General features: G+C 37.1%; 1 protein-coding gene across 5 annotated transcripts in view; it reads left to right on the plus strand.

The window, feature by feature from the left end:
• ephb2a (eph receptor B2a) overlaps positions 1–13004 on the plus strand; it is a 73249-nt gene that overhangs the window by 6447 nt on the left and 53798 nt on the right. For all 5 annotated transcript variants that reach the window (XM_058763859.1, XM_058763862.1, XM_058763861.1 and 2 more), the window contains exons 2-3: positions 7397–7461; positions 7772–8456. In XM_058763859.1, coding sequence (XP_058619842.1) covers positions 7397–7461; positions 7772–8456 — 750 coding nt within the window. The remainder of the gene's footprint in view (positions 1–7396; positions 7462–7771; positions 8457–13004) is intronic.

Genomic DNA, 13004 nt, shown 5'->3' on the forward strand with positions numbered 1-13004 from the left:
AAAAATGATTATGAATGGACATCCCAGATAATGAGCTGATATTGCATAATCATAATATCCTCAATAGTAACAGACGTAGGCACAGTTAATACACAGCGGTTTTGCCGTCAGAGCAGAGGCGCTGTTATTCCACAGAGAGCTGACATGAAATATTGAACTTCAAAAAGCTCATGACCTACTTCTCCACTATCCTCGATTTTCAAACTATGATTATCTGAAAACACAAGGGTACATGTTTTGGTTTAATATCATTTGATTACCCGGTACTTAGTCTTTTTGATGATCATCACCTCAGTGGAAAACATGTATGCATAATCATAGTCATGCGATGCTATATTGTCCACCTCCTCATACATTAGTCATGCAGACTGGATTTGCATTCAGTGCATTCAGTAGTTTATTTTTAAGTTAATGTATTTTCCGTTAGTAATTCACTAATGTTCTTTTTCTGCATCTCCATTTGGGCTCATTTCTGCACCTTTGACTTAATCAATGAATGTCTGAAGCAAATATACACAACTGTTCAAAAGTTTGGGGTCAGTAAGAATATTTCTTTAAAGAAATTAATACTTTTATTCTGCAAGGATGCATCAAATTGATCAAAGTGACATTATAGATATTTATGAAGTTAGAAATTCTGTTCTTTTGAACCGTCTATTCATCAAAGATTCCTGAAAAAAAGTGTATAATGTTTTCCACAAAAAATTAATGATATTGATAATAAAAAAAAATTATCTGCTTATTATTAAAGCTGAAAATTCAGCTTTGTGTCACAGAAATAAAATGCACTTTATCCCTGCAACAGAGATAAAAATCAGTAATGCAAAATATGATTCATTGGCCTATAAATTTTCCCAGTACACCCACCATTGCCAGGTGTGGTTAATTTTTGCCTCTGAATGTGACTGGTTTGTCTGCTTCAGGGCGCTTTTTCAGCTCTTGGCCCACATTGCCATAGAGATGAGAGTTGTAAATTGGGAAAACAGGGGATTAGTGTTGGGTCTGTAAACTGTGAGCAGGCTGCTCTACTGACCCACTGCTCATTCAGCGCCATCACATTTGGCTCCTGTCTGCAAATGTTAGACAGTCACATAGCAGAGATATGCAGGGGTTTATAGGCAAAACGTCCCCCTGACGTCTGCTCAGAATCCTGACATAACAGAGTGAGACAAATCTCCTGTTGGACTTCAGCGAATGCTTTATTGCCACTGTACCACAGACATGTTTCATTGATAGCTTTTGTAGGTCAGTAAATCCCAGTTCTGTATCCAACAAAGGATTTATGAGGGAAATGCTTGTTTGATTTCTTGAAGGGATAGTTCATCCCCCAAAATTAATATTTTGCATCATGTCGTTCCAAATGATTTTCAAAAAGTCAAAAAGTCAAAATGTTTTTTTCTTTGTCCATAAAATTAAAGTCACTGTTGTCAAATGTTGTTTTGGTCCCCATATAAACAACTGGAAAGTTCTTCAAAATACAGCGTTGTTATTGTTTTAGTAACTGAAACTACTGAAAATCATTTTTGGTAATTAAATATAAATAATAAAATATAAAAAGTAATTAAAAAAATTAAAATAGTAAAACAGAATATAAATATTATATAATATGAAATAAAAATGAATAACTAAGCTATATAGAAATTTTTTTTTTTTAAAAGCATAAAAGAAATCACAAAAGTTTAACACAAACAATATTAGTAATAAAAAAAACTGAAAATGTAAAGAATAAAAAAATAATGCTAAAATAACTGTCAGAAAATATTCTTTTATATTCCACAGAAGAAAAAAAACAAATGCGGGTGAGTGTATGATGACAGTGTTTATTTTTGGCTGAACTGTCGCTTTAAGTTTACTGTGAGACTACAAAACCATTTCCTTCTTTCTTTATGTCAGACTTGTCATCAGTTGCAGACTGGTGCTATTGTTCTTTTGAAGATGGATTGTGAATTTACACACTCAGACACACTGCGGCAGTCCCCGTGGTCTAGTGAATGTTTTAGCATCCCACCCACAGGTTGACTGACAGATCTGGAGCACAGAGGATCAATGCACTCTGTCCTGTTTTTGGATGCGGAATTCTGAGCATGTCCTCACACTAGTTCACACGTTCATGATGTGTCATAGTTGCTCACTGTTGGACATGAAAGCTATTGATTAGTTTAGAATATCTATTACAATCAGCACTGTTTGAATCCATCATGTACTGGAGACATGCTGTTTCAGTTGCATAATCATGTTTACGGTTACATTCTTTCCCTTTTTACATTACAGCACCGGCAATCAATCTATGTACATGAACTAGATGAGTTTGGTCAGATGTTCTTGCTTTAATGAGATACCATCTGTGCAAAGGATTCACGTGATCAATAGCACATTTTTTTGATTAGTGATCAAGCTAGAAGTGTATTCATTTTTTTTTTTTTTTTATTTGCAGGATAATATTAGATTTTGAATCCCAGATTATCAGACTTTTGGATCCTAACGTATGTCAGTAACATAAGCAGTATATAATATATGAGTTGCGTGTGTTGGCAATATTTAATATAATGGAATGTAAGACTGTAAGGATCTGCATAGTTTGTGAGGGTTTGTGTGTCGTGTAGATCAAAGCTTGATTTAATTAACTCTACATTAATTTTTCAGTATGTTTCAAGGGCAATGTTTGTGCTTTTTCCATCTGAATAAAACAGACAAGAAGGCCAGCATTGGAGATTAGGACAATAAAAAACATTATGAAATGAGAATGTACTGTATATCAAGGCTCTAGAATAAGAATAAGAAAAGAAGTTTAAGAATATTTTTGTGTAAATCATTCGTAAAGCCGTTCTGACGTAAACATTCGAATTCATGAAAATGTTTGTATTTTCTAAATGTTAGTTGGTACGAAAGAAATTTACACCTGCTCCCTACCACTTGTAAATGGTGTGTAAAACGTTCTGTGTTCATTGTGTTCAATGCACTGCCATTATAATATTTTACAAGTTCGTTTGCTCTGGTTTTTATTATTATTATTATTATTATTTTTTATTTTTATTTTTTTGTAGCTGAGAGTTGATTAAACTGTTTAGCTTTGGGTAAAGGTTAAAACGCAGTGCTTGTCACTGTCACTTTTTACCCAGCCATCCAATCAATGGAGGAGGGGCGGGACAAATAATACACCGACCAATCATCCTAATGTTACTTGTACAACAACTGAACAACAATAGAGAAGTTAATATTGCTGGTTACTGCATTTTTAAATTCAGTAATATTCTTCAAAATGAGGTAATAGTAGTAATACGTTACTGCCATTGATATTTCAAATCATAGCAACCAAAGTGCCATCAAAAGTAGACCAGAATATTCCACTGCGCTCCTGGACACGCAATTTGCTTGGCTGTAATTCATATGCGGGGATTGTGCTGAGCGTGCACGAGTGCCCTATTTATGAATGATTGGAATTCATTAACATACACGTGTTTAACTATCAGATCTGATGTGTATGAAGCGTTTGTGAATTCGGAGGAGAGTTTTCGGGAAGGTCCGTATTACGCACAAATTACTCAGAATTTACTCATATTTACGAATGTTTCATGAATGAGGCCCAATGTGTTTATTTAGACTTTAGTAAATACACTGATGTCTACTTCTATCTTAAATATAGTCTACATCACATTCAGTTTCTGGTTTATTTCAAATTGGACATAAACAAAAAATGATTCTTGATTCAGTGAGAGATTTGTTTGATTCATTGGCTGAGTGAGTCTGATTCAAACTGCTAAAGGTGCAGTCACTTTCATCTGCGCAATCTGGAGTTTCCTGTGAGGGCAAAAGATTTTTCTAGGCAGATTCTGCATCAGGTTCAAGTTTGTCATGCGAATTCGCCAAGTTGACCAACAGAAAGCTGTTTGCTTTTAAATGATCTCTGTGTGAACGATGCTTTATGCATCACAACTCTATTGACAATGGACCTTTTTTGGCTGCCAAAATTTGCCAAAATTTCACAAATGCGATTCCACGTTAGCTCGCTGAAACTGTTTCTTGGTTTGAAAGTGACTTCTGTGTGAATGCTGCTTTATCCATCACGACTTTATTGACAATGGACAGTGGACTTTTTTTGCCAACATAAAATTGCCAAAATGACAATAATGTGGTTGCAGCTTAACTGTGAATCTTTTTGACTTGAACTGGTATGTATGAGTCATTTGTTATTGAATCAGACATCATAGCTCATTCTTTGTTCGCCATTACATAGCATACATTTTTTTTTTTTTTAATTATTATTTGGCTACTTTTTTTTTAGGCTATTTCCAAGTCTTTTTTAGTTGTCTTTTTTTAGTTGCAATCTGAAGCCCTGTATATAATCAAGTTCTAGATGTGTCTCAACCAAGTCTTTTTATACAATCTCATATCCCTTTTTATATCAATCTATGTCCCATAGCATGGAAAGGAGCAGTGCGGCCATAAAAAAAAAAACATTAAGTGCAGCTCATACAGTAGATTCTAAAGAGCACCATCACAAGAACAAATTAGACTTCAAGTATTCAGCTTCTCAGCCACAAAGTGGTGTTTACCGATCCAGTTTAGATTTGTTACCAATAGTGTTTACCAGTTTCTCCACTTAAAGTTTCACTGTTGATATTTTCAAACTCGTAGTCACGTCTGGAGGGAGGATTCTATGTTTATCATGTTAGCGCATTTGACAGAAAAATCAACATTCCTTAATCCTCCCTGCTTGCTATGATGTTGTGCCATTATGTATGGGTATTTTGAGATTTATTCATCTGCATTTAAATGCCATGCTATGATACATATAAAATTACACATAGCATAGATAACATGATGTCCCAACGAGAGTGATTTGGTATGAGGATGATGAGGTTCTGTGGATTTGGGGTGTGTGCTTGTTCACCGCATTGGCACGGCTCAGCATGTGCAAACTGGGCGATGAAATGAATAAATAAAAAATGTGGGACTGAAAGTTGTGCCTTGGCACGCTGACCTAAAATCCAGTGAAGACTCGCCATGTTTCCCGTGGGATTAATCCAGTGTGGCATACAGAGTGTAGCGCAGCCTGTAAGGATTATATGTACTGGACTTGGGCTCCCGCTGCCCTACTTTTCATTAAAATATAGAGAGAGAGAGGGAGAGAGAGATTGCATGAATGCCTGGACAGATGGAGTGGGGGTTTGATTAAACAGTGCACCAAGTACTGGGAAATGCTACAACTTTCTCTTTCAATGCACAGACAGTTGTAAATATACTGGATTTCATTATATTGTTGCATGGATGTTTTATTTGAATGCATGAGGCTGTATTAGTAATCGTGTTTTGTGCTTTTTTGTTTGACCCATGGGCTTATAACTTCTAAGAGGATTGTTTGTTTCCTCTTGTATTTTCCTCCTGGCCTCATCATATTCTCACATTCACAGCACTAAATACACAGCGATGGTGCTGTTCCTGAGAGAAATATCTTTGGTTGCCCCCGAGCTGCAGAAGCTGCTGAAATATAAATGAGACACTTAATGGCTGAGGCTGTATCGAGCCAGTGTTTACAGGGATCCCAGGATTGTGTGTCACGGGGCTTCTGGCTTCGATCTCAGGAAGTCCTCTTTCCACTTGCCAAATCCCGATTCATAAATGCCACGGGGAGTCTGTGTGTCACACTGGATGTGTTTATGTTGCCTTGACTGAGGCCCATATGCCCTGGCAGGACCCCATATGTGATCATCCCTCAAGACATGAAAAATGCTCAGTCACGTTTCTTATATACATGAAAATAAACAGCTATACACCGTACTACAGCTTTGGACAGATGGTAGTACTCTAATTTTTCTAAATATTTGGGAAAAAAGTTTCCCGTCTCCATTCTGAATGTTTCACACTATTGGTTTATGGGATTTTCAGATTAAGACCATATAAAAATCTAAATTTGGGAGGTTTTGTGACTTTTAGTTTAAGTTTGTTCACTTTGAGGCTGTCTATAAGTGTGCTCCTTAACACTGGAAACAGAATCTAATTGGCAGACATGAATGTCCCACAACCTGCCTCCAACTAGCATATAGTATGTATTTATTTCATATTTACGTGATGGGATTTTTGAAATGGCCTTAAACGATTATTAAACAAATACTGGACACCCTTAGCATCTCAGTCACGGTCCAAACTTTTCATTCATCAAGTGCCAAATCTGATTAAAAATCACAGTCGTTGGCAAGTGCCTATGTGAAACCGTGTTATACGCCAGTTGGGCATTTACTTTTTATGAATTTTAACAAATCGTGGTCGTGAAAACCCATTATGGCTTATCAAATGACACAGGACATGATGTCTGTGTTATGATGTATAGATATCTGATAAGCTGCGAGCTGCATAGCTCAGTGTGGCACAGTGTTCTTTTTCACACAAGCAGCTCACGATTCACTGTTTTCAGTGTCTCAGAATGGCTCAGTTCAGAGTAAATGCCACTCAACATTTACTCCATCTCCTCAAGTGCTGTGAGTTTGGGACGCATATAATGTGCATATGAAAACGTAACACACATCAACCATCTTTCCAAATTTGTAATTGAATTGTTTTGTAAATCCATTAAAGGGATAGTTCACCCAAAATAAAGTTAATCTTTAAAAAAAACCACTCATAATTAAATAACACTCAAATGTAATCTTTTGCCAATTTTAAAATTAGTATTGGATTTCATACTGTACATTATAATGTTAAGATGCATAAATTCACTTAGTTTTTCATATTTATTTATTTTGACAAACTATTTTAGAATTTTATATTGGCCGCAAGGTGAAAAAAAATCATCTGCTTTGTGGTTTCAGACAGACTTTTAATATCAATGCATTCCTAATTTGTTCATTTGTATTTTGCTTCCTTAGGCCAGCTTCAAAGCAACAAATCTTTTGCACTAAAAACCTCTCTAGAGTCTCATTATGCTGATTTTGGCTGTATGCAGAAACCAGTTGTACCTGGCTAAATAATTGAAAATGTCAGATCAGAGTCATGTTTCTGAACTATTCTGTCCAATTTGCCATATTGAATAGAAAGGCTCCCTCTGTCATCCAGGGCAATTACGAACTAGATGTGAAGGGAAGCAGATGTTAGAACATGGTGTGATCTATCATCTGTGATGGATAACACTTCCAATCTAGTAATGGCCATTTGTAACATTTGATTAACAATAAGAGTCAAAAATAGCGAGCTATTACCGCTGTGAAATGGGCAACTGTTATTCTGCATCTCGGTGTGAGTCATCCTTCATTTAACATTCAGAAAAGCTATCCATTATGCATCATAATTACTGTTAAGAGACTTGAAGAACAATGACCTCACAAATGCTCAAACGTGCAGTAAAAGGCTCTTAGCGGCAGCATTTTAAACTTACAGGTTTTTGACATGCATTTCTTTTCAGATGTGTTGATGGACTCCACAACGGCAACGGCAGAGCTGGGCTGGACGATATATCCATCACTGGGGGTGAGCCTCATTGAAATAATTTAGATGATCAGACCTAGCAAAAATGAATAATTCAGTGCACAAATTCAGCGTGACTCATGTGGTGCAGAAATAGAATTTGAATGAATTCCAAATTAGATTATTTTTAATGCAATCCATGCCGTTTGTCTCATTTCTGCACATTTTTACCTTGGATGTCATCATGTGTCTGTAATGGTGCGAAACCACGAACAAATGTTCCATAAATATGCAAATAGCATGAAAAACAGGCATTTACTATTAGAAGCACAGGTTGCTTATTCAAATTTTATTATCTGTGCTTCGTTCCCAGTGGGAAGAGGTGAGTGGCTACGACGAGAAGATGAACACCATCCGCACCTACCAGGTGTGCAACGTCTTCAACGCCAACCAGAACAACTGGGTGCGCACCAAATACATCCAGCGGCGAGGAGCCCAACGGATCCATGTGGAGATGAAGTTCTCTGTGCGAGACTGCAGCAGCATCCCGAACGTCACCGGCTCTTGCAAGGAGACTTTTAATCTGTACTACTTCGAGTCTGACAAGGACATAGCCTCCAAGGTGTATCCCGCCTGGATGGAGAACCCTTGGATCAAGGTGGACACCATTGCGGCCGATGAGAGTTTCTCCCAGGTGGACCTGGGCGGCCGTGTGATGAAGATCAACACGGAAATACGCAGTTTCGGGCCGGTGTCACATAAAGGCTTCTACTTGGCCTTTCAGGATTATGGAGCATGCATGTCGCTCATCGCCGTGAAGGTTTTCTATCGCAAATGCCCCCGAGTTATTCGGAATGGGGCCATTTTTGAGGAGACCTTGTCAGGTGCGGAGAGCACATCTCTGGTGTCTGCCCGGGGCAGTTGTGTACCTAATGGAGAAGAAGTGGATGTTCCCATTAAACTGTACTGCAATGGAGATGGGGAGTGGCTGGTACCTATCGGACGCTGTGTGTGCAAGGCTGGGTATGAGTCCGTGGACAACGGGACAGTGTGTAGAGGTGAGTTTTGTTTCTTATTCAGTGCTGCTTACTGAGTATTTGAATACTGTTATTTGTTCACCCTCGTGATATTCCACACCCATATTCTTTTTATTTTTGAGGGTTTTCTTTTTAAGATCAACAGGCTGTCAAACTCCAAAAAGGACAAAAAGTGTCATGAAAGTAGTTCATATACTCATGCACCGTATTCCGTGTCTTCTGAAGCTGTAATTTCTGGTAGACCACAGTATGAATAATTATTTATTCATTTTTTCCCTTCTCAAAGCAAATATGTAAATAACATCAAAATTCATTGTGACTTCAAACCTGTACCATAGGCATCATATTTGAGAGCTGCAGTTAAAGATCAAAAGTGTATATAAAGTTTGTATTGTGTGGCTTTAGGGGCTTATTGCACAAAAATCTTCTGAAAGAAGTAGTTAAGAAGTGTTTTAAATTCTAATAAGTTCATAAGAATGTCAATAAAAAAATAAAAATAAAAATCTTGATTACAGAAAATATTGTTAGCATTCTGATTAACTGGCATGATTGAAGTTCAGCGCTTGGTTTTGTATTTTTATTATTATTATTTTCAGGAATTCTTATTAAAACTAAAAAGGATAGTTCACCCAAAAATGAAAATTCTGTCATTAATTACTCACCCTCTTGTTGTTCCTAACCCGTAAGACCTTGTTCAAGAAAACAATGTCCTCACTACATTTCTGTGCTTTGACCGTGGTAGTACCCTTGCTGTCAGAAAACTCTCGGATTTCATCAAAAATATCTTAATTTCTGTTCCCGAAGATTAACAAAGGCCTTAGGGGTTTGGAAAGACATGAGGTTGAGTAATTAATGACAGAAGTTTTAATAAAGATAATAATAAAGAAAAAGAAAACATTCAAAATGTAATATTCCTAACTTAGAACTAAGTTATGCTAACTCATTCTTACTAGAGAATTAAAAAGTTGATTCGTTTAGTAGTTTTGTTAATCCGTCTCAGAAGATATGAAATATTGAGTCATATAGACTTTATAGTGCTTTATAGTACTTTTACATCCTTTTTGGAGCTAGACAGCAGCACGTGATCTCTATCTTAATATTTTGTGTCTAATGAAGATAGTATCAAAATGAGAGTTTGAAACCACATTAAGCCGAGTAATTAATAATTCAATATCAATTTCATTTTTGGATGAACTTTTTAAAGTCTGCCAATCTCATCCTGTCTGGTCTGGTTTTAATGGCACACTAAAAAGTGAAACTGTTGTTGTTACTTGGGGAGCAATTTCCAGCAGATCTGACCCTTAAAAAAGGACGTTCGTAGGTGTAACTGGATGTTGTCAGATTGATTTACATGTTACCACATGAAGCACATTTTAGGTTGCCTGACAAAACATTTTTTACAGTGCCGGATGCCAGCAATGATAAATAAATAATGAATGGCCTCAGCTTCAGCTTCGCCAAATTACGAAAATGCCTGCATGCAGATTTACAGTCAGACTTGATGTCCTTCCTGAATGCACACACATGTACGTTATAGAGTCTTACTATTGAGAGCTGCCCTGCGGGAACAAAACATTCACTGGCCTTATCCTTATGAAAGCCAGTTGAAAGACATCGGGCCATTGTGTCCTCCAGCCTGTGCCTGTCCATGTGCAGCAGTTTTCTTACAGTGTTATTTCAAATGAAATGTGCACACGCGCATGCACACAAGCACTGACCCTTAAAACTGTTTTTATAACATGAGATTTTGCCGTTATTCTTGCATTACTCGACAAGGAAGTAGCTCTCTGTGTATGAGAACAAGGGAGCCGTAATGAATAGAAATCCTCCAGTCAGTTGTAACGCTGCATTGATAGGTTGGAATGAATAGAGGGATTTGGGTAGAAAAAGGTGTTTTTTTTTTTTGGTTTTTTTTCTTTTTTTCACCCTCGCTCAGCACTCGGCAGATATGATTACATTCAAGGAGAGCAGGGCGGCGATGAGGGAACGATTTTGGCAGGGTTCTCCTGGGTACTGTTGACAGAATCTAAATTACTAATATCCCCCCATCTGGAGCAGCTGATGGATGGAAATCGGCAATATCCTGGGCAAGCACAAGGCAGACCGTCTCTTTTATTTCCCCTGGTGTTAATCCTCCTCGCTGCCACCACTTTAATGACACTCCTAATTGACTAATTTGGAGTGCGCAGAGGGAGCTGGGTGGACGCTTTGACGCTGCTCTCCCTGGCGAGTCCATTCAGAAATCAAGCACAACTAATGAATCCCCCTGTGGTTGTTAACCAAGAGCTGCATGTAGACAAATGGATTTATGAGTTCCATTTTCTGTCTCTAAAGGAAATATGCAATAGCAGTACTCATTAAAGCCAAGTAGAGACATAATGGTCTAATTGATAGTGAGCTTGATGTGTAATTCTCTTATACTGTAATGTTACTGGAACAATGGCACAGCACTGCATGCTTCAGGTCAATGCAACTTCAAAAGCCCTACGTGAGTGGTTTCATCTCAAGGCTGTGTGTGTGTTTTTTTTTAAGCCTTCCAGTGCTCAACAATAAGGATTTTGTCTGCTGGCTTAGCTAGACTCAGGCTAGTAGTTTTGTACTTGCCCTGCCAATATTTTTAATGGCTCCACCTCACAAATTTTACTTATATTTTTGAAAAATTGGCTTTGTTTTATTTCTAAATAAATTTTTATTAAATTTGCTGAACAATAAGGACTTTTAATTTAATTTAAAAAATGTGAAAATAAATTTGCCATAATATATTTGGTTTTGTTTGTTTTCTTTTGTCATGTATCTAATAATGGTCCCAATATATAAAATGACTTATGTCTAATGCTGGGTAATGCTAAAATGATTTTCTTTTTTTTTTTATGCTAAAATTATTTTATTTTATTTTAATGTGCACATTAAAATAAAATAAATTAACACATTCTATTTAAATAAATGTTTTTATTCAAAAGTATAATTATAATTTTTACATAATGTTCTTACATTTTTATTTTTTATTTTGTTGAATTCGCAAGAGAGCAGAAATTCAGTTACCAAGGCGCACTCAACAACAAAACTCAGGTGTTTCATCGATGACTAATCTGAACGCCTCTGATTGGTCATTGCATTCAGAAAGTCAGTGGATTGTGATTGGTTATAATGCGCAACACTGTAAAAACATGTAAAAAGAAATGATGGAACAAATAAGCCCTAATATTAATTATATGGGTATTACTAGCCACAGGCGATATCTTTGACAATCGTTGATACACAATATTGTCTATCGGCACAACCCTAACTTAGTCCAGTAATCAGGCAATGTTTAACAGGCTTCCTAATGAATCAGATGCCGATCATTGCTCAAATAAAGATTACTCGATGTATACTGCTGATTCTCTACAAAGAACCTGATTCTTTACCCAGAACTGTCACATGAGAGCCAACACTGCTCCCCAGTATGTTTTTAATTCATTAGAAAGAACTAGCTCATTTGTGTCCAAGTCAGAATACTCACAAAGATCACAATTAGTCAGAAAATCTATGTTTATACTCAGCCATAGCTCTCTATATGTCAGGAAAAATATCTACAGTCATGAAGGTTGAAGTAAAATTGAGGAACAGACAGACACTGTGACCCCAACGTGCTGAAAACAGAGAGTGTTGATACATTATGATCTATAGTGCCCATCTGAACACATTATCCAGCGTAAATACATGAAACTAGAGCTTTTAAACAGCGGAGGCATTGCACAAAGGTCACTGAGTGGCCCTCAACAGTGACCGTGAAAGATTAAAAGACCGATACAACATTCCAGCGGACACTTATTACTGGATTTAGCAAATGCAACACTTCAGATACATTGCATTTACATAATTAAGAATGCACAGCCTTGATTTACTGTAAGCTTTTAGCTTTGAGTTTACTCCAACAAATCAAAAAGTGGGGTTTAGGCCTAAGGTACTCCCTAGATAATAAAATATCATATTCAAAGATAACAATATAACAAATCCATTACTTCTAATTGAAAGGTCAACATACTAAAACAAATGCACATCGCAGCTGTCTGTGGAGGAATGTATTGATTGGCCATAACAAAATATAAGCAAAATCAGCCGACATTCATCTTGTTAGGAGACCCAGGCGGGCTTGGCTTGAGGGATTGGCCACAGTCCAGCTCTATACAGTAGAGGTAATTCATCTGCGGCCAACACCGTCCGGCTGAATTTTGCTATTTATAATCATTAAACGTTAAAAAAAAGCAGAGACTGTACTTTAAGGTCTATGTAATTACTTATGAAATGCAATCTAGAAGGCCAGTCAATAATATCCATCACAAACCACATCTGAATGATGGCAAGAGGACTGAAGATGATCTCTAGAGAACAAAGAGGGTCAGAATGTCAGCTGGATTAACTGAATTAGTGCAACCACTATAATTACTTGAGGTGTGGGTGAGTTTCAGCTCTTGGCCATGGAGAGGAGAGGCGTTCCTGGCACAAGACACACATAAATGCTGTTTCACAAGCTGTTCCCGTACTTCCTTTCATAAGGACGGTTAGTCATGTTTCAATAGGCTAAAT

The sequence above is a fragment of the Onychostoma macrolepis genome, chromosome 23 (genome assembly GCF_012432095.1).
Source record: "Onychostoma macrolepis isolate SWU-2019 chromosome 23, ASM1243209v1, whole genome shotgun sequence".
NCBI classification, from domain to species: Eukaryota; Metazoa; Chordata; class Actinopteri; order Cypriniformes; family Cyprinidae; genus Onychostoma; species Onychostoma macrolepis.